General features: G+C 41.2%; 1 protein-coding gene across 5 annotated transcripts in view; it reads right to left on the bottom strand.

Moving 5' to 3' along the window:
- LOC122554676 (golgin subfamily B member 1-like) overlaps positions 1-21,631 on the bottom strand; it is a 272,444-nt gene that overhangs the window by 36,853 nt on the left and 213,960 nt on the right. For all 5 annotated transcript variants that reach the window (XM_043700052.1, XM_043700053.1, XM_043700056.1 and 2 more), the window contains one exon: positions 140-10,381. In XM_043700052.1, coding sequence (XP_043555987.1) covers positions 140-10,381 — 10,242 coding nt within the window. The remainder of the gene's footprint in view (positions 1-139; positions 10,382-21,631) is intronic.

The following is a 21,631-nucleotide window of genomic DNA, read 5'->3' as shown; positions in this document are numbered from 1 at the left end:
TTTGGAGTTGCTGGATATCCTCTAAGTGCTTGTTGTCTCTTTCACTCTGTGGAGCTATCACTGCTTTCTCAAAAGATTCCGTCTGAGAAGTCAGCTCCTTATTCTGATGTATGGTATCCCAATGTTTTTGGTCACTCACCAAATCATTTGATGATCCAACCAGTTTTTCTTGAGTTCTTTCCTGTACAACTTCAACTGCTTTTTCAGTGACTTTGAACCCAGTCTCTGACTTCGTCAGACCGTCAACATCAATGCATTTGTTTTCAAGTTCCTCTAAAATGGTTGTTTTAACATCGAAATCCTTTTTTAGTTCATCATATTCCAGAGTTATACATTTAAGTTTCTGTTGAAGTTCCAGAATTAACTTTCTCTCATTTGTTTCTGATTTGTCTTGTGTGTGTAAAGGGGCAATCTTAAGTTCGATCATTTGTGCCATAATTTGCTTGTTTTCTGCTTGTAAGGAATTGATGCTTTCATTGCATTTTTCAAGAGATTTCTGTGCTTCTTTCCATTGTTTTTCAATATTGCTTTTTTCAATCTCAAGATTCTTAATTTGCTGGAGTTGCTTTTGAAGTAGCTCCTTCAACTGATTATCTTTCAAGGACAATACCTGGTTAAGTTCCTCCCTGTACTGAATCAATTGTGCTCTAAGCATTGCATTTTCAGAATTAAGGTCATCCATTTGGTTGAGCAAACTTCTGATCTCTTGCTTAAGTTCATTGTTTTCAGTTGCACTCTCCTGAATAAAACCATCCTTCTGACTTAGCATATCAAGGTGGCGTTGTTCAAGTTGTGTATATTCTGATAAGATACGGTCTCTATCATCTTGAAGAGAGGCCATGGATTTTGTAAATGCATCTATTTTGGCAATTGCTTTGTCTTTGTCTTCTCTGCTTTTATCGACCTGCATCTGCAATTCTTTGACTTCACTAGATGCTTTACAGCTATCATGCTGGAAAACCTTCAACTTATTCTCACTGACCTCCATATGTGTTTTATATTGTTGCTGTAATTCTACTATATACTCTGAAATTTCACCTTCTTTTGATGAAATGAGTTTTGAAATCTCCGTGTCCTTATTGCTTAGCATTAGCTTCAGCTGCTGGGAAATAGCATTTTGCTTCTCCAGGTCAGCACTTAATTTTTCATTTTCAGACAGAAGCTGGCGACTTTCGGATTGTTTCTCTGCCAGACTTTTTTCCAGCATTTGCTCAGTTATTTTCAATTTGGTCACAGAATGGCTCATATCAGAAAGCTGTGTGCTTAAGTCATTATTCTCTTGCAACAATTTGCTCAAGGCTACTTCTTTCTCTTTTAACAATCTCTCCATCTCTTCAAGTTTTTCAGAATGTTTGCAAATAAGTTCTTTCATATTAACCAATTCATTCTGATGTTTCACCTCTGCATCTTTGCTGCTCACAGTAAGTTCATTTATTGTCTGCTCTAACTTTAAAGATCTATGTTGGAGCTCTTGAACATCAAAAGATTTTTGCTTGATTTCATCATCAAGTTTCTGTAACATTTCTTCCTTTGCTCGCACTTGATGTTCTTTATTTTGGATGGCATCTTGGAATCGAGTTTCCCATTTTTTGCTTTCTTCAATAATTCTATCTCTGTCATCTTGAAGAGAGGACATACATTTTGCAAAAGCTGCCAAATTTGCCAAATTACTATTTAGCTCACCTTGAAGCTTTTTAATGAGTAGGTCACGGCCATTTTGTTCAGCCTGTACTTCCAAGAGCTCTGCAACCACCCTATCTTTATCACGCTCCAACAAATCTAGTTTGTCCTGGTAACTGACTATTTCTTTTTGATGAAGTGTTTTCTGCTGCTCCAAAGTCACAAGGAATTTCTTCTCTTTTTCAGTAATTTGGGCTTTTGCTTTCTCTTCTTTTTTTTGTAGCTCTTCCGTTAATTCTAAACACTGTGCCTGAATACCATCAGCTTCACTTTTGGCACTGCGGAGCAAAACTTTATAAGAAGAAAGCTCTTCTTGGACAATTCTGATTTGCTCTTCAGATTTGGAGACTTTTGCAGTTGCGCACTCTAGTTTATTATGCAGTTCTTCACAAGCAGACTCAGATGCTTTGACTGATCGTTCCAAGTCCAAAATGAGCTCCTGGTATTTGATGCAGTCCTTCTGTAACTGATTTATTTCCTGTTGTTTCTCTTTTAACAGTTCTTGCAATTGTTTGGTTTCACCATTGGACCTGACTTTACCTCTCTGAGCAGACCGGAGCTTCTCCTCAAATTCTTTTACCCATTTTATTTCCTGGTCTTCCTTTGCTTTGACCAACTGGCATTTCTCTTGTCTGAAACTGTCCAATTCACTGATAAGCGAATTATTTTGTACATTAAGTGTCTTCAGTGCTTCTGTTAACTGATCAAGTTTTTCCGCGTTTTTAAGTAACTCTGCCTCCAGATACTCTTTTTCATTTTTGACCTTGTCAGACATTTCTTGAGCATTTTCAAGTTCTTCTTGGAGAAGGGATTTATCATCTTCTAAAATTTTTACTTTTTCATTTAAGTTCACAATCTCCTGCTGATATCCTTTCACTACTTGAAGTTCTATAATTACATCTTCTTTTTCATGGCTCTCCATCTTGTGATATAACTTCAGCTGTTTTAATTTCTCAGACAGTAGTTGCCTTGCTTGCTCCACACCTTGAATTGTTCTGTCCTCAGCCTCCAACGTTTGTTTGCCTGAAGATAATGACTCATTTATTTGGGATTTATCATCAATTTTGGATCGTAACTCAGACGAATGAAATGTCTCTTTGGACTGTAGCTCATCAAATATAGATGTAGATGTGTTAAGTTTTTTCAGTAAATGCTCATTTTCCTTCTGAGTTTTATAAAATTCTGACTTAAGCTCCTCATAGTTTTGCTTTAGCAAATTGTTTTCCTCTCTGAGTTGATTGTACTGAACAGACAATTCATTTGTGAGACTTTGATTTGTAGAAATAGCTTGCAACTCAGTGTTGATTCTTTCAATTTCCTCTTCAAGTTCCTGAACTCTCTGCTGTTTGGATTTTGCAAGCTTTCTCATTTTGTCCTTCATTTTATCATTGTGATCACTCACCTCCTCGAGTTGTTTCTCAATATGTTGATTCTTAGCCTCAACTTCACGGAATTTGTAAACAATCTCTTGCTTTTCCTTTCTGGTTGTTTCAACTATCTGTCTCATTTTATCCATTTCATTTCCAATGTTTTCATAGGACTGTAAAAGGGATTCATATTCATGCTTTAGTTCATCATGTTTTGCTTTCAACTCTGACAGCTCCGGTGCCTGAGAATATTTCAATGAATCCAGCTGGTGAGAAAGGTCTTGCTTCTCTTCTGTTACCATTTCTAGAGTAAGCTTTAGACTTTCATATGCAGCATTTAAGTTCTGTTTTTCTGCAAATATTGCATCTACTTCAGAAAGAAGCATAGTCTTCTCTTCATGATGTGTTGAAATTGCTTGTTGTAAAAGCTCCAGTTGTTTCTTTACATCAACTAAGCTTATTTCAAGGGTAGAAATCTTGGAAATAAGAACTTCTTTTTCTGATGTTAAAGCATTAACATCATGCTTAAGGGCTTTATTTTCTTTCAGGGCTTCTTTCCGGGATATTAGCGCGGCTTGTAGCTTTCGTTGAGTCAGTTCTTTAGACCTGCACTCTTCAGAATTGTCTGCTGCCTTCTGTTGAACTTCAATGGTCGAAGTCTTTCCTCTTTCTTTTTCTGTTTCATAAAATAATAGCTTTTTAACTTGCAATTTCAGTTCTTCTAGGAGCTTCTCTTTTGCAGACAATGTACACTCCAATGTCTCGATGGTGTCATTCCGTTTTTGTAAACTCTCATGCATCTTTGCTAGCTCTGATTGCGCAGACAACAATTGTGTATGCAGCTTCTCTTCTTCGTGTACTTTTTGATACTGGGAAGCTTGCTGCAATATTGATTTGACTTCTGCATTCTCCCCCTGAAAAAAATCAAGCTGTGCTTGAATCTGATCTTTCTCTCCTTGTAAATCCAACAGCTGTGTTTTGAGACAAGCAATATCTTTAGCTGAATTTTCTAGAGTATGGGAATAATTTTCTTTATCTTTTAGTGCTCCCTCCAGGGCAACTTTGAGGCTTTCAGCTTCGGCTTGTATTGAACGACACTGATTTTGAAGCCAATTAATCTCTGTAGCCTTGAGCTCCTTTTCCTCTTGGTACTGACATTCAAGACTGGTTAGAGAATGCTTTATCACTCGGGTTTCTTCTGATGTTTCAACAATCCTAACTTGTGCGCTCCCTAACTCTGATATTAGTTTTGTTTTCTCTTGTTGAAGTTGGTCGTTCTCAGTTAGAAGGCTTTTCAAATCAGTATCCTTAACTGCTAATGAGGAAACCATGCTTGTTAATTTCTTTTCAAGGATCTGAACTTCATCTTGCTGACTTAAGGCAGCAAGCATTTTGCTATTCTGTTCCTCAAGTTGAATTTTAAGCTGTTCTAATACCTTTTCTTTGTCATTAAGTGCAACAGTGACAGATTGCAACTGCTCTTGCAGAGTCCCTGTCAGTTCTCTATTACATTCAAACTCTGTTAGCTTTGTTTGATGTGTTTGGTGGAGTGCAGCTAGTTCTCCTTTCACATTTTCTAACTCTTTGGTTTGCACAAAATACATTTCTGAAGTGTGACTGTATTCCTCCTTCTGTAGGGACAACTGCTCTTTATGGTGTTTATCCTTCTCATGAAGCTTCTTGATAGCTTCTTTTCGAGCCAAAAGAGCTGCCTGAAGTTTCTTTTGTAACTGCTCCTTTTCTTGTTTGAACACATTTACCTGTTCAATGATCTCCATGACACCAATATTACCATACCCAGGATCCTCGTTTCTACCAGGTGATTCAGTGTTCGAACACTCTGTTTGTTTTGGTAAAGAACTTTTAATTCTCTCAAGATCTGAAATAAGTTGACAGCGCTCATCTTCAAATGTTTTCGCTTTGTCTTTTAAAACAGCCTGGAGTTCTGCAATTGAGGAATCTTTCTTTTGAACAGTTTGAAGCAATTCCACAGACAGGGCTTCTTGTTCCATTTCACATTTATTGAACTTTTCTTCCAATTGTTCTAGATCAGTTTCTTTTTTGGAAAGAGTCTCACTCAGAATATTTATATCACTGTCCTTTTCCACCAACTGTTGTTTTAGGACTTCAACATGTGATTCAAGCTGTTTAATTTGTTTCTGACTAATTGTTACTTCTGAGGTCAACTCTTGTGTCTGACTTTCAAGCATTCTGTAATTATGCTGCATTTCTGTGATCTGCTGATCCTTCTCTTTGCCAATGGCTCCTTGCTGCAACTCTTGAACTTTCTTCATCAAATCCCTTCTAGTTATTAGTGCAGCTTGAAATTTCTTTTTGAGTAGGTCCCTTTCCTTTGCAAGTATTTCTGTTTGTGAAAGTAACTGTTCATTTTCAGCAGCAATGCCATGGTATTGGGTTTCTTTTGCATTCAGAAGAATTTCTTGCTCTTCTAGTTGTTTCTTATATTTGGCTAGTTCATCTGTAAGCCTGTCTATCTTTTCATTAGAAACGTGGTGCTGAACCTTAAGCTCTTGTATTTGACCAGCCAAAGGTTTTTCTTCTTCTGCTGCTGTAACCATTTCCTTTGATATGGATTCTGTAAGCTGCGCAGTTGAAGCTTTCTTTTCTCTCAGCTGCTGGCTGAGAGAAATTTCCAACTCTTGGTGTTGGTTCACTTGCATAGTCAATAAGTGTGCTGCTCGTTCCTTCTTTTGCAAGGAATCAAAATGCTGAGGCCCTTCCTTGACTGCATCCTCCAACTGTTGGGACTTTTTGTTAAGTTCTTCCTCCAAAGCACTGATCTGCTCTTGTGCTGAATTACTTTGTTGGATATTTTCATCTAAAAGGGGCTGCTTTTCTCTTAGTACACCTTGTGATTGTACCTTTTGAAGATCAGCTACTTGTTGTAAAGCTTCTAGTTCCAAATGATGATTTAATTCAGTTTGTTTGAGCTCATTACAGAGCGAGAGCTTTTCTTCTCCAAAGGATTTTATTTTATCGCCCATGCTTCCTGTAATTTCTGAACCTCGCTTTTCACTTGCTGAAAGACTATTTTGCAAACTTTCAACTTCTTTTTCTTTCTCAGATAGAGTTTGCTTTAACTCAGTAACAGCAGGTTCGGTGCTTAAAACCAAAGCTGACAATTCATCCAGTTTGGATTGTTTCTCAACAACTTGTTGACTGAACTTTGATGCCAACACTTCTTGCTCTTTCAGACGACTTGAACTGGTTTTTAAAACAGACGACTGCTCACAAAGTTGCTCTTGCAAATTATCTAGTGCCTTTTGTAAACTATCTATTTTAACATCTTTCAACTCTAGTTGATTTGCTAAATTGCTAAATTTCTCCGTTAGCAGATTATTTTTCTCAGTTTCCCTACCAAATTCTAATGACTTCCTTTCCGACTCGGTCAGCTTTTCCTCTAATTTTTGAACTTCCAGTTTCAGTTTTGCTATTTGTTCTGATTTAACACTGACCTGGTTTTGAAGAGATCCAGTTTCATCTTTCAAGCGCTGCGAAATATCAAGTTTTTCCCTGATATCACACATTGTTGCAAGCTTTTCTTCAAGCACCTGCAATTCATTTGCTTTCTGCTGATATGGGACACTCGTTTGTTCCTTTTCCATCTTCATCACTTTAATCTGGTGAACCAATTGTGAATTCTCTTTTATAAGTTGATCACTCTGCTGATAAAGATGTTCAATCAATGCTGCTTTCTCTTGGTAGTCTTCAGCAGATTTTTCAATTGAAGCCTTCAGCTTTGAGTCAAGTTTCTCAATGTGATGTGTCTGATCCAAATATTTCTTCTGAAGGATTAGTGCATTCTGTTTTAAATCCTGATTAATCATGTCAAGTCGTTCTGCAGCTTCTTTATATTGGATTTTTTGTTCTTCTAGAGTTACAATCTGACTCTCCATGTTCCTCTGATTGATAGCAAACATTTCATCTTTTTGCTGTATAACATTCCTGTAGTCAGTTAGTGATACCTGACTCTTCTGCAGTTCCTCTTTTAATGACTTAACTTCAATCATCAAAGCACTCACATTACTTTCTATGACTTGAATATTGACATCCTTTGTACAAAGTGCTGCCTGAAGTTCTGTTATTTCTTGCTCCTTCACACGAAGCATTTCACGGAATTCCTCAAACTGTTCAGACTGCGCAGCATACCTTTCCTGCAGGTGGCTAAAAGCAGTTTCTTTTTCATGCAGTAATTCCTCAAGTTGCTTTGACTCAGACAACAGGTTCTGCACTTCATTCTGGAGTTGAGAAACCTTCTCTCTACTCTCAGTGAATGCCAATTTCAGAAAATCACACTCATTTGCCCGGTCTTGCCATTTCCTGACAAGGTTTCTCTCCTCTAAAACTGAAGCTTCCTTTTGCACAAGAACTTCTTTCAGTTGGCTTATTTCTGAATTCTGTTGGTTTATTTGATTATTACATTGTGAAAATAAATGTTCAAGATTATTAAACTTTTCGTTAAGTGCTGAATATTCAGTTTCCTTAGTTTGTATCTTTAACATTAATGCTTCATTGCAAGTTGCAGTATTTTCCTTGATCTGCTGTACCATCATCTCTTTTTCCTGCACAGTAGTCCTCAGTTGTTCAACTTCAGTGTTGGCAGCTGCCAGTTGCTCTTGAAGTTGTGAAATTATACCCTCTGTTTCAGAAAGTACTGCTTTGACTTTGACACACTCATCAACTTTACAGGCCAGCAACTTGTCTCTTTCCTCAATGCTGCATTTTAATTCATATGTTTTAGAAGTCGTGGCCTGGATTTGGTTTTGAAGTTTCAAAATGGTTTCCATATTTTCCATAGATTGCAATTTTAATGCTTCATGCTCAGCAGTTATTTTCTCAAGCTCTCCACCTAAGTCAGCTTTCTGTTGAAGAGCGCTCTCTTTCTCTTGCAGCATCTGTTTAAACTGAGCAGCTTCAGATGTGATCATTTGCACCTGAGCTTGTAAATGCGAAATTATCTGCACATATTGACTCATCTGCCTGTCCTCCTGCAAGACTTTGCCTTGCTCCTGTTGCAGCAAAATTGCCTGCCGATTTGATGAAATTTGTTTCCCTTCAAGAGTCAATGTAAATTTCCCATTGCCAACATCCACGGTACTGACATTTTCATTCAGCGAGGTTACCATTCCCACCTTTTGTGACAGTAAGGCCTGGAGAGCTGCAACCTCATCTGTTTTACTGCATAGTGTAGAGTTCACATTTTCAAGGTTTTCTTTAAGTTTCTGATTTTCAATGACAAGAATTTTTGCCTGATCCTGTGCAAAGGCAGCCACAGACTCACAGTTATTTGCTTTAATCAGCAGTTGATTGTGCTCAGCAGTCCATTTATTTAAAGACAGTTGCAGCTCTTTACTTTCACTCTGAAGGCATTGTTTATCAACAGTCAGTGCTTCCATTTGTTTTTGCAAGGATACAATTATATCGGCTTTCTGGTCAAGCTGACCTTGCAGTACATGACATTCGTTGGACTTATTACTTAGGAGCGACTGTCTATTTTCTAATAGTTGTCTGAGTTTTTCCGTTTCTTCTGTCAATGCATGCACTTGACTCTCTAAGCTTTTAGCGGTAAGTTGTTGCTGGCTTAGTGTTTTCTGCAGGCCATCGCACTCAGATAGCTTTTGTTTTAAAGCTACATCCTTGACTTCAAGTTCAATATTGGAATCCTGAATTTGATCTTGTAGCCGCATCAACGTCTCTTGTCCTTCGTGAAGCTGGTTTTGGAGAGAGATGCATTCCGTAATTTTATTGCTTAACGAATCCTCCCTTTCAGCGAGTAAAAGACGAAGTTCTCCAAGCTGAACTGTCAAGGACTGCAGTTGCCCTCGAACCTGCTCAGTGGTTTTCTGATTTTCTAGAATTTGATTTTTCAGAAAGTCACACTCATCTATTTTTTCACGTAATTGCTCTTCGACCGTTACTTCCTTCTGTTCCAACATTTTCAGAAGTTCTAGTTTTGGAACTATAGATTCTTTATCTATTTGAAGTTGAGAAATTGTACTTATGTACTGTAAAGTCTGCTCTTCTTTGGAAGCTATTCCTTTTTCTAACTGTTGAATAACATCATTTTTATTGAAAAGCTCATCTTCTTTCATGTTGACAATTTCCTTGAGATTTTCATTTTTAATGCTCAGCTCTTTTATCTGATGCTCCAAATTGAACTCAACCTCCAAATGATTAGCAACTCTTTCATTTGATTCAGACAGAAGTTTAGCTTGCTCTGAAAGACTTTGAACTTGCTCTTTTACTGTTGCCTGCAGCTGCCCATTTGTTTCATTAAGTTCTTGTGTTTGCTTTTTTAAGTTATCAAGTGATCCGGTCATCTCATCTATCTGATTTTTCAAATCTTGCCTTTCAATTTCTTTAGCCTGTACTTCTTGGACTAGTTGAGAATTGGTTTCTTGAATAGCTTGAAGCTTCTTCTCCAAAGAGGCAACAAGATCCATCTTCTCCTGCAGTCGGATTTCAGCTTCTTCTTTATGTTCAGCAAATTTCTTAGACAACTTTGTCAACTCCTCCTTTTTTCCAACAGTGTCAGATATCAGATTGTTGCACTGATTCTTCAAAGTTTTCATCTCATTCTCCAAACATTGTTCTTTTTCCTCCTTCTCTCGGAGAGAACGGTCAAGTCTCCCTTTTGCCAAGCTGCTTTCGATCAACTGAGCCTTGAGAGATTCAATTTCTTGTTGGTTTGCAGCATTTGTTTCTTGAAGCTGTTGTGTGGCTATGATGATCTTATTTTCAAGTAAGGATATCTGAGCACTACAATCCACAAGATGAGCTTTAGCTGATTGTTTCTGCTTCTGTAATTCTGAATGTAGACCTTGAATTGTGTTATTATTTTCTCCAATCTGCTTCAATAAGGATACAATTTCTTTCCCCTTTGTTTCATCTTCACTCCTAGCATTGCTGAGTTCAGACTCAATCTGAGAAAGTTGATCTACAAGTGCAGAAATGCTAGCATTCGTGGTCTGGTCATCAACAGATTGAGTTTTCCTCAGTAGCATGATCTCCATTTCAACCTTTTCTAAGGCTGCTCGAAGTTCTCCTACCTCCTGCTCCTTACATTTATTTTGCTCTTTCAGTGTTTTATTATGCTCTGAATATTCTGCCACAGTCTTAAAGAGGTCAGTCAATTCATGTGCCTTCTCCGCAATTGTCTCTTTAAGCAGGTCAATCTCTCTTTCACAGCTTTGTAGATCATCAATCAGGCAGGCTCGCTCCTCCAAGTGGCTTGAATTAAGCCGCACGAGCTCATCATTTGCCTGTTCTAGATCTTGGTGTAGAACTTCCATTGCAACTTCCTGTTTCTGCACCTGAATGTCACAAAAGATGATGTGTTAGTGACCGTGCAAATACATACAAATTTTGTAATTTGTGCTTTTTACACTGATCTACATCAGAAAAACATGATTTACTTTTGCTCAATTTTGCACATTCGTGATGATTAAGTAACTCGATGACACATTTTCCAAACATTTAAAATGAAAGCAAAAGCAAATCAGTAAAAGAATCTCACTGTAATCAAGAAATAGCATTAGAAATATCACACCATAGCAGTAAAAGACATAGGAGCAGAAATTAGGCCATTTGACCTATCATGTCTACTTCGCCATTCAATTATGACTGATAGATTTCTAAACTCCTTTTTCCTTGTAGCCTTTGATCCCCTTGACAATCAAGAATCTAACTATCTCAGTTTTAAATATAGTCAATGAGCTGGCCTCCAGAGTATTCTGCGGCCACGAATTCCATAGATTCACTGGCTGAAGAGGTTTCTCTTTACCTCCATTCGAAAAGGTCTTCCCTCTACTCTAAGGCTATGCCCTCTGGTCCTTGTCTCTCTTGCCAATGGAAACATAAGGGCGGCACAGTGGCTCAGTGATTAGCATTGCTGTCTCACAGCACCAGGGACCCAGTGTCTGCGTGGATTTCCTCCGGGTGCTCCGGTTTCCTCCCACAGTCCAAAGATGTGCAGGTCAGGTGAATTGGCCATGCTAAATTGCCCATAGGGTTAGATGCGTTCGTCAGAGAGAAATGGGTCTGGGTGGGTTACTCTTCGGAGGGTTGGTGTGGACTTGTTGAGCTGAAGGGCTAGTTTCCACACTGTAGAGAATCTAATCTAATCTAGTCTAGTCTAGTCTACCCAAAGTCCACTCTGTCCAGGCCATACAATATTCTGCAAGTTTAGAAAATAGAACAATACAGCGCAGCACAGGCTCTTCAGCCCTCGATGTTGCGCCGACCTGTGAACTAACCTAAGTTCATCCCACAACACTATCCCATCATCATCCATGTGCTTATTCAAGGATTGTTTAAATCTCCCTAATGTGGCTGAGTTAACTACATTGGCAGGTGGGGAATTCCATGCCCTTACAACTCGCTGAGTGAAGAACTGCCTCTGACATCTGTCTTAAATCTACTGCTCCTCAATTTGTAGTTATGCCCTCTCGTACAAGCAGACATCATCATCCTAGGAAAAAGAGTTTCACTGTCTACCCGATCTAATCCTCTGATCATCTTGTATGTTTCCATCAAATCCCCTCTTAGCCTTCTTCTTTCCAGACCCAAGTCTCTCAGCCTTTCCTCATAAGACCTTCCCTCCAGACCAGGCAACATCCTGGTAAATCTCCTCTGCGTCTTTTCCAATGCTTCTACATCCTTCCTGTAATGGGGCAACCAGAACTGTACACAATAATCCAAGTGCGACCACACTAGCGTTTTGTATAGTTACAGCATGACATTACGGCTCCAGAACTCAATCCCTCTACCAATGAAACCTAACACCGTATGCAATATCAACCTGGGTGGCAACTTTCAGGAATCTATGTACATGGACTCCAAGATCCCTCTGCACATCCACACTACCAAGAATCTTTCCATTGACCCAGTATTTTGCCTTCCTGTCATTCTTCCCAAAGTGCATCACCTCACATTTAGCTGCACTGAACTCCATTGCAACCTCTCAGCCCAATTCTGCAGTTTATCCAAGTTCCCCGGCAACCTGCAACATTCTTCCACACTGTCCACTACTCCACTGACTTTAGTGTCATCTGCGAATTTGCTAATCCATCCACCTATGCCTGCGTCTAAGTCATTTATAAAAATGACAAACAGCAGTGGTCCCAAAATAGATCCTTGTGGCACACCACTAGTAATCGGACTCCAGGCTGAATATTTTCCACCAACCACCACACATTGCCTTCTTTCAGAAAGCCAGTTTCTAATCCAAACTGCTAAATCACCCTCAATCCCACGTCTCTGCATTTTCTGCATGTGGAACCCTATCAAAGGCTTTACTGAAGTCCATGCATACCATGTCAACTGCCCTACCCTCATCTACATGCTTGGTCACCTTCTCAAAAAACTCAATGAGGTTTGTGAGACACGACCTGCCCTTGACGAAACCATGTTGACTATCTGAAATCAAATTGCTGCTTGCTAGATGATTATAAATCCTATCTCTTATAATCCTTTCAGAACCTTTCCTATAATAGATGTAAGGCTACTGCTTTATAATTACCTGGGTCACCTCTACTGCCCTTCTTGAACAAGGGCACAACATTTGCAATCTTCCAGTCCTGTGGTACTAAACCTATAGACAAAGATGACTCAAAGATTAAAGCCAAAGGCTCCGTCATCTCCTCCCTAGCTTCCCAGAGAATCATCGGATAAATCCCATCCAGCCCAGGGGACTTGTCTAGTTTCATTCCTTCTAGAATTGAGAACACCTCTCCCTTACTAACTTCGATCCTTTCTAGTCTAATATCTTGTATCTCATTCTTCTCTTCTATGATATTCTTCTTTTCCTGAGTGACTGGCCCTATTCCTATCCTTGTCATCTTTTTATTCCTCACACACCTATAGAAACCTTTCGGGTTCTCCCTTTATTCTACATTCTAAAGACAGCTCATGCCCTCTCTTTGCTCTTAACTCTCTCTTTAAATCCTTCCGAGCTAATCAGTAACTCTTTATTGCCTCATCTGAACCATCTTGTCTCATCGTCAGATAAGCCTCCTTCTTCTGCTTAACAAGAGATGCAATTCCTGTGTAAACCATGGTTCCCTTACCTTATTTCCTCCCTGCCTGACAGGGACATACCTATCAAGGACACACAATCTCTCTATCTTAAAACAGCTCCACATTTAGATTGCCCTCATCCCCTTCATTTTGCTACCCCATTCTATGCATCCTACGTCTTGACTAATCACATTGTAATTGTCCTTCCCCCATCTATAACTCTTGCCCTGTGGTAAGTACCCATCCCTTTCCATCACTAGAGTCATAGAGTCATAGAGATGTACAGCATAGATACAGATCCTTCGGTCCAACCCGTCCATGCTGACCAGATATCCCAACGCAATCTAGTCCCACCTGCCAGCACCCGGCCCATATCCCTCCAAGCCCTTCCTATTCATATACCCATCCAAATGTTTCTTAAATGTTGCAATTGGACCAGCCTCCACCACTTCCTCTGGCAGCTCATTCCATACACATACCACCCTCTGTGTCTTAGCCCCTTTTATATCTTGCCCCTCTCACCCTAAACCTATGCCCTCTAGTTCTGGACTCCCCGACCCCAGGAAAAAGACTTTGCCTATTTACCCTTCTTGACCCGCAATCTTCTTCCCGACCTCTCCGCCCCCACCCCCCTCTCCGGCCTATCACCCTCACCTTAACTTCCTTCCACCTATTGCATTCCCAACGCCCCTCCCCAAGTCCCTCCTCCTCCCTACCTTTTATCTTAGCCTGCTTGGCACACCCTCCTCATTCCTGAAGAAGGGCTTATGCCCAAAACGTCGATTCTCCTGCTCCTTGAATGCTGCCTGACCTGCTGCGCTTTTCCAGCAACACATTTTTCAGCTCTGATCTCCAGCATCTGCAGTCCTCACTTTCTCCTAGATCTTGGAGGGGCCCTATTCTCTCCCTAGTTATCTTTTTGTCCTTAATGTATTTGTAAAAACCCTTTGAATTCTCCTTAATTCTATGCGCCAAAGCTATCTCATGTCCCCTTTTTGCCCTCCTGATTTCCCTCTTAAGTATACTCCTACTTCCATTATACTCTTCTAAGGATTCACACGATCTATCCTGTCTACACCTTATATATACTTCCTTCTTTTTCTTAACAAATCCTCAATTTTTTTAGTCATCCAGCACTCCCTATACCTACTAGCCTTTCCTTTCACCCTAACAGGAATATACTGTCTCTGGATTCTCGTTATCTCATTTCTGAACGCTTCCCATTTTCTAGCCGTCCCTTTACCTACAAATATCAGCCCCCCAATCAGCTTTCCAAAATTCTTGCCTAATACAGTCAAAATTGGCCTTTCTCCAATTTAGAACTTCAACTTTTAGATCTGGTCTATCCTTTTCCATCACTATTTAAAATCTAATAGAATTATGGTCGCTGGCCCCAACGTGCTCCCCCACTGACACCTCAGTCACCTGCCCTGCCCTATTTCCCAAGAGTAGGTTAAGTTTTGCACCTTCTCTAGTAGGTACATCCACATACTGAATCAGAACATTTTCTTGAACACACTTAACACATTCCTCTCCATCTACACCCTTAACACTGTGGCAGTCCCAGTCTATGTTTGGAAAGTTAAAATCCCCTCTCATAACCATCCTATTATTCTTCCAGATAGCTGAGAACTAAACATAACTGAATTATGGTCACTCTGTCCACAGTGCTCACCACTAAATCAAACACCCGGCCTGATTCATTACCAAACATCAGATCCAGTGTGGCCTCCCCTCTTGTCAGTCCTTCGACATACTGTGTCAGGAAACCCTCCTGCACACATTGGACAAAAACTGATCCATCTGACGTACTAGAGATATAGTTAAAGTCACCCATAATGTCCACCCTGTTCCTTTCACTCCTGCACAGAATCATTTTGCCAATTCTCTCTTCCACCTCCCTGGAACTTTGCGGAGGCCTATAAAAAAACTCCCGGCAGTGTGACCTCTCCTCTCTTGTTTCTAACCTCAGCCCACACTACCTCAGTAGACGAGTCTCCGTCAAAGGTTCTTTCAGACATAGCTACAAGGCCACACCTCCCCCTTTTACCGCCTTGCTGTTCTTAATGAAAAGTCTAAACCCTGAAACCTGCAACATTCATTCCTCGCCCTGCTCTATTCATGTCTCCGAAATGGCTACAACATCGAAGTCCCAGGTACCTATTCATGCTGCAAGTTCACCTATCTTATTTCGGTTACTTCTGGTGCTGAAGTAGACACACTTTAAACCAGCTTGCTGTCTGCCAACACATTCCTGTGACCATGAAATCCTGTCCCTGTCCTCCCTACTCTCATCCTCCTGTGCACTGGAACTATCTCAGGTTCCCATTCCCCTGCTGAGTTCGAGTTTAAATGCACCTGAATAGCACCAGCAAATTTCCCACCCAGGATATTAGTACCCCTCTGGTTCAAGTGAAGACTGTCATGTTTGTAGACGTCCCACTTTCCCCAGAATGAGCCCCAATTATCCATGTACCTGAAACTTTTCCCTCCTGCACCATCCCTGCAGCCACGTGTTCAGCTGATATCTCTCCCTATTCCTTGCCTCGCTATCACGTGGCACGAGTAACAAACCAGAGATAACAACGCTGTTTGTTTCAGCTCTCAGCTTCCACTCTAGTCTCTGAAATCCTGCCTTACATCCCTATCCCTCTTTCTACCTATGGTACTTACGTGGATCACGACTTGGGGCTAGTCACCCTCTCCCTTCAGGACAAAGGAACAATCCCCAAAGACACAATCCGAGACATCATGGACCCTGGCAACTGGGAGGCAACACACTGAGTCTCATTCGTTCCCAAAAAACCTTCTATCTGACCCTCTAACTGTTGAGTCCCCAATGACTACCGCTCCTCCTTTTCCTCTTTCCCTTCTGTGCAAGAGGGGCAGACTCTGGACCCCATTGCATGCCCCTGTTAAGTCACTCCCCTCCTCAACAGTAACCAAAACGGTATACATGTTTTTCAGGGATCCCTCCACTGACTGTTTTTTCCCCTTTCAAACAGTTATCCATTACCCAAGTTTCATTTAGATCCGGCTGTCATACTTCTAAACTCCACTGAGTATAGACCCAGAGTCCTCAAATGCTCCTCATATGTTAAGCCTTTCATTCCTGGTAGCATTCTTGTGAACCTCCTCTGGACCCACTCCAAGGCCAGTATATCCTTTCTGAGGTATGGGGCCCAGAATTGCTCACATTGTAAATGTGAGCTGACCACAGCCTTATAAAGCCTCAGATGTACATGTTTTATATTCCTGTCCTCTCAAAATAAATGCCAACATTGTATTTGCCTTCCTAACTACCAACATGACCTGCAAGTTGATCTTAAGAGAAGCCTGGCCTAGGACTCCTAAGCCCCTTTGCACTTAAGATTTCTGAATTTTCTCCCCATTTGGAAAATAGTCTGCCTCTATTCTTCCTACCAATGTGCATGACCTCTCACTTTTCCGCATTGTATCCCATCTGCCATTTCTTTGCCCACTCTCCTAACCTGTCTAAATCCTTTTGCAGCCTCCTTGCCTCCTCAATATGACCTGACCCGCCACCTATCTTTGCATTATCTGCAAACCTAGCCAGAATGTCCTCAGTTCCTTCATGTAGCTCAGTAATATATATAAACTGAAAAGCTGCAGTCCTAACACTGAGGAAAGGCAATTTGTTAGGAGTCACAGAGTCAGGTCCATGCCGACCAAAATGACCACCAATGCTAACCCCATTTCCCTGTACTTGGCCTATATCCTTCTAAATCTCTCCTATCCATGCATTTGTCCAAACGCCTTATAAATGTTGTTAATGACCCACCTCAATCACTTCCACTGGCAGCTCATACACACACCACCCTCTCTATAAAACATATGCTCCTCAGGTTCCCTTTTATTCTATCCTGTCTCGTCCTCGATTCCCCAGGCCTGGGAAAAAGACTGAGTGCATTCACTCTATCCCTGCCTCTCATTACCTTATATACTTCTATAAGATTCCCCCTCAGTCTCCTACACTCTAAAGAAAGAAGTCCGAGCTCATTCAACCTCTCCCTATAACTCAGACTGTTGTTCTGTCAAACTCTCATCTCAAAAGCGATATTGCAATATTTTGTACTTTTGAATATCTCTGTGGGTCTCTGCCACCTTTTCACTTGGTAAATTGATCTAAACATTCATCACTCTTACATAATACTTTTTTCCTCACTGAACATATCCCTACTGAGGTTCAACATAGTGTGTTAAGAAAATAACTAGACCACAATGTCAAATCCTGATTTTGGCTTCTTTTTTACTTGTATACCCATAACTTAAAGAAGGAATCTCATTTTACACAAAGGAAGTTAAGAATTACAATTTGTTCAAACATATTTTAACTTTGCCAATTTGCCTGAATTCATTAAAACAAACAGAATTGCCTTCAAATCACATCACTGGTAACTTGCCAGGACAGAGTGCATGCAGTTGTTGAGTAAGAAAGTCCAAATTTGCATTTTGTACAAATCTAGTTTACTCTATAGTTGGCAAACTGAAATCCACAGTTTAAATTCTCTAGTAGTTAGCCTTAAGCAGGATTTTCTTCCAAGGGTTCCACTAAACATCAGCTTAATTCAGGACCAGCTGAAACTGGACCTTCATTTACTAAGTCAGAAAGGTCTTTTGTGTTAAGACCATTTACAACTAGTTAACTTAGCGAGAGTTAAATAATTCAGACAGTTAAGCAGAGGGAGGGAGACTTGCTCTGGTGTTTTCTTATTAGTATTTCCAGCCTCCAAGAACTGATTCTTACTTTGTGATAGGAGAATCTGCTGCTAAATTAGAGAATATTTGATGAATAGGAATTATTCTATTCCCAAGGTTCAAAATAATTTAGCAGCTGGTGGTAAGGTTAATAAAGTACACAAAAACAAAACTAAATATAAAGTTGAATATGAAAGTGGTGCAGCTCCTTAGAGAACACCAAGGATGGCAGGACAGTTGCAGCATGTGGGAGTCGCTTGACACTAGTTTGGTCCAGTGTCTTTTGGTGATAGACAGGCTTTGGGGAGTCAGGAGATGAGTTACTTGCTGCAGTATTCCCAGCCTCTAACCTGCTCTTGTAGTCACAGAATTACATACCTAGTCCAGTTCAATTTCCAGTCATTAGTGACCCCAAGGATATTGACAGTGGGTAAATTAGCAATGATAATGTCAAGGAATATCAAGGGCAATACTTTCCAGAGATGGTTCTTGCCAGGCATTTAATGGTTACTTGCCACTAATCAGTCCAAGTCTGGATGTTGCTCACTGCATATCGACAAAGGCTACTTCAGCTTCTGAGGAGTCACAAGTGGTTCTAAACATGGTTGAATCATCAGCAAACATTTCCACATCTGATCATGGTGGGAAGCAGCTCATGATGGTTCAGCTGGGACATTAAGGAAATCCTTCAATACTGTTTTTGGACTTCAACTTTTGTTCTCCAAAATTGACAAATATTTTTCTTTGTTCCAGACATGATTCCAAAGAGTGAAGATTTCTCTCTGATTCCCATTGACACCAATCTTTCTTTGGTTATGGGATGCCAAACTCAGTTGAATGCCATGTTGTTATCAGAGGCATTCAATCTCACCTAATCTCTGGAGGTCAACTGTTTTGTCCATGCTTGATTCAGAACTATTAGAAAGTCAGGAGCAGAGTGAGACTGGCAGAACCAAACTGCACACCAAAACGAGCTTGACTGAGCAGGTTATTGGTAAGCAATTCAATAAGGGTTTTTATGCTAGTGGTTTTCAACTACTGTGCTGAAGCGGGATGTGGGGTGGGGAAGAGCACCTAGAATGTGGGTGTACGGCACTGTTAGTCAGAGTGATAGTCATAAAGTCACAGAGCTGCACAGCATGGAAACAGACCCTGCAGTCCAACTGGTCCATGCTGACAAGATATCCCAAATTAATTTAGTCTGATTTGCCACCTCCCTCTAAATCCTTCCTATTCATGCACCCATCCAGGTGCCTTTTGAATGTTGTAATTGTACCAAGGTTCACCACTTCCTCTGGCAACTCATTCCATACATGCACTCCCCTCTACATGAAGTAGTTACTCCTTAGGTACTTTTAATATCTTTCCCTCCTTCACGTCAAACCTATGCCTCTAGATTTAGGCTCTGCTATCCTGGGGAAAGATCTTGGCTATTCACCCTAACCATGCCCCTCATGATTTTATAAACCTTCATAAGGTCACCCCTAAGCCTCCAAAGTTTCAAGGAAAACGTCCCCAACAATTCAGCCTCTCCCCAGAGCTCAAACCCTCCAACCCCAGCAACACCTTTATAAATCTTTCCTGAACCCTTTCAAGTTTCACAACATCCTTCCTATAGCAGGGTGGCCAGACTTGAATGCAGTATTCTAAAATTGGACTAACCAATGCCCTGTACAGCCATAACATGACCTCCCAACTCTGATGCTCAATGCTCTGACCAATAAAGGCAAGCATACCAAACACCTTCTTCATTACCCTGTCTGCCTACAACTCTACTTTCAAGGAACTATGAACCTGTACTCCAAAGTCTCTTGTCTCAGTAACACTCCCCAGGACCTTATCATTAAGTGTATAAGTCCTGCTCTAATTTGCCTTTTCAAAATGCACCTGACATTTATCTAAATTAAACTCCATCTCTCAGCTCAGAGGGAACCATTCCCCTTACCTAATACATCACCAATTTTGGTGCCATCTGCAAACTTATTAAGCACATCTCCTATGTTCACATCCAAATCATTTATATGGCACACCACTGATCACAGGCATTCACTCTGAAAAGCAATTCTCCGTCTTCTACCTTCAAGCCAGTTCTGTAACCAAATGGCTAGTTCTTCCTGTATTACATATGATCTAACTTTGCTAACCAGTCTACCTTGTCGATTGCCTTAGCAAAGTCCATTTTGATCATGTCCACCGCTCTGCCTTCATCAAACCTCTTTGTTACTTCTTCAAAAAACTCAATTAAGTTACTCAGATAAGATTTCCCAAGCACAAAGCCACGTTGACTCTCCATAATCAGTCCTTGCCTTTCCAAACACATGTAAATCCTATCCCTCAGAATCCCCTTGAGCAACTTACCCACCACTGCTATCAGACTCACTGGTCTATAGCTCCCTGGCTTTTTATTACCACTTTTCTTAAATAGTGGCAAAAGATTAGCCAACTTCCAGCCTTCTGGCACCTCACCTGTGGCTATCGATCATACAAATAGCTTAACAAGGGGCCCAGCAAGCACTTCCCTCGCTTCTCACAAAGTTCTAGGGTACAGCTGATCGGGTCCTGGGGATTTAATGCGTCCACCTTAATGTGTTTCAAGACGTCCAGCACCTCCTCCTAATATGGACATTTTTCAATATGTCACTACTAACTTCCCCAAGTTCTCTAGCTTCCATAACCTTCTCCACAGTAAACACTGATGCAAAATACTCATTTAGTATTTCCCCCATGTCTTGTGGTTCACTCAATACACAGGGCTGGTGAGTATGTCATCTATGGCCTTTACTCCTTTGCTGGGCTGAGCCAATCGATCACCCACCACTGCTTCAGCACATTATCCGGCTGCACCAGAGTGCAGCTGAGAACGAGGTTAGTGCAGGAACTGCAGTGTACAGAGCCAGCCATTCGATGGAGCTGAATTCAGGGGAGAAGTGTTCAGCGCAGCGCTTCACTTGAACCCTGCACAGGGGTAGTGCTAGTGGTGGTGGGGTGGGTGGGTGCCGTTGCTGACAGTGACCAGGCTTATGCTCTGGCGACTGAGTCGAAATACATGGCGCTGGTAAAAACACAGCAGGTCAGGCAGCATCCAAGAAGCAGGAGAGTTGAAATTTCAGGCATGAGTCCTTTCATCAGGAACATGGAGGGGAAAGGGTGCTGAGACATAAAGAAGTGATGGAGGTGGGGCTGGGGTAAAGGTAGGTGGGATGGCGCTAGGCGGATGCAGATAAGAGGCGATTGTGATAGGTTGGTGGGGAGGGTGGAGCGGATAGGTAATAAGGAATATGGACAAGTAAGTAGGTCAAGAGGGCGTTGCCAAGTTGGAGGGTTGGATCTGGGATGAGGTGGGAGGAGGGGAGATTTGGAAACTAGTAAATCCAATGTTGATGCCGTGTGGTTGTACAGTGCCGAGGTGGAAGATGAGGTATTCTTCCAGTTGGCGAGTGGCTTTTATTTGCCCTGGAGGCGGGCCAGGATTTGCATGTTCTTGGAGGAGTGAGGGTGGGGGTGGGGGGGTTGAAGTTGTTGGCCACATGTGGAGGGATTGGTTGGTGCGTGCAAATCAGAGATGTTCCCTGAACCGCTCTGCGAGTTGGCGCTTGGTCTCCTCAATGTAGAGGAGACCACATTGAGAGCAATGGATGCAATATACGAGGTGGGGGGATGTGGAGAAAAATCTCTGCCAGATTTGAAATTATCCTTTAGCGCCTTGGATAAAGGGGGAAGGTGTGGGCGGAGACTTTGTACCTTGTGCGGTGGCAGGGGAAGGTGCTGGGTGTGGGGGGTGGGCTGGTGGAGAGCACAGACCTAACGAGGGAGTCACAGAGGAAGTG

The sequence above is a fragment of the Chiloscyllium plagiosum genome, chromosome 11 (assembly GCF_004010195.1).
Source record: "Chiloscyllium plagiosum isolate BGI_BamShark_2017 chromosome 11, ASM401019v2, whole genome shotgun sequence".
In the NCBI taxonomy this organism is placed as follows: domain Eukaryota; kingdom Metazoa; phylum Chordata; class Chondrichthyes; order Orectolobiformes; family Hemiscylliidae; genus Chiloscyllium; species Chiloscyllium plagiosum.
The sequence above is the reverse complement of the archived record's forward strand: the minus strand, read 5'-3'. Positions and strand labels throughout refer to the sequence as shown.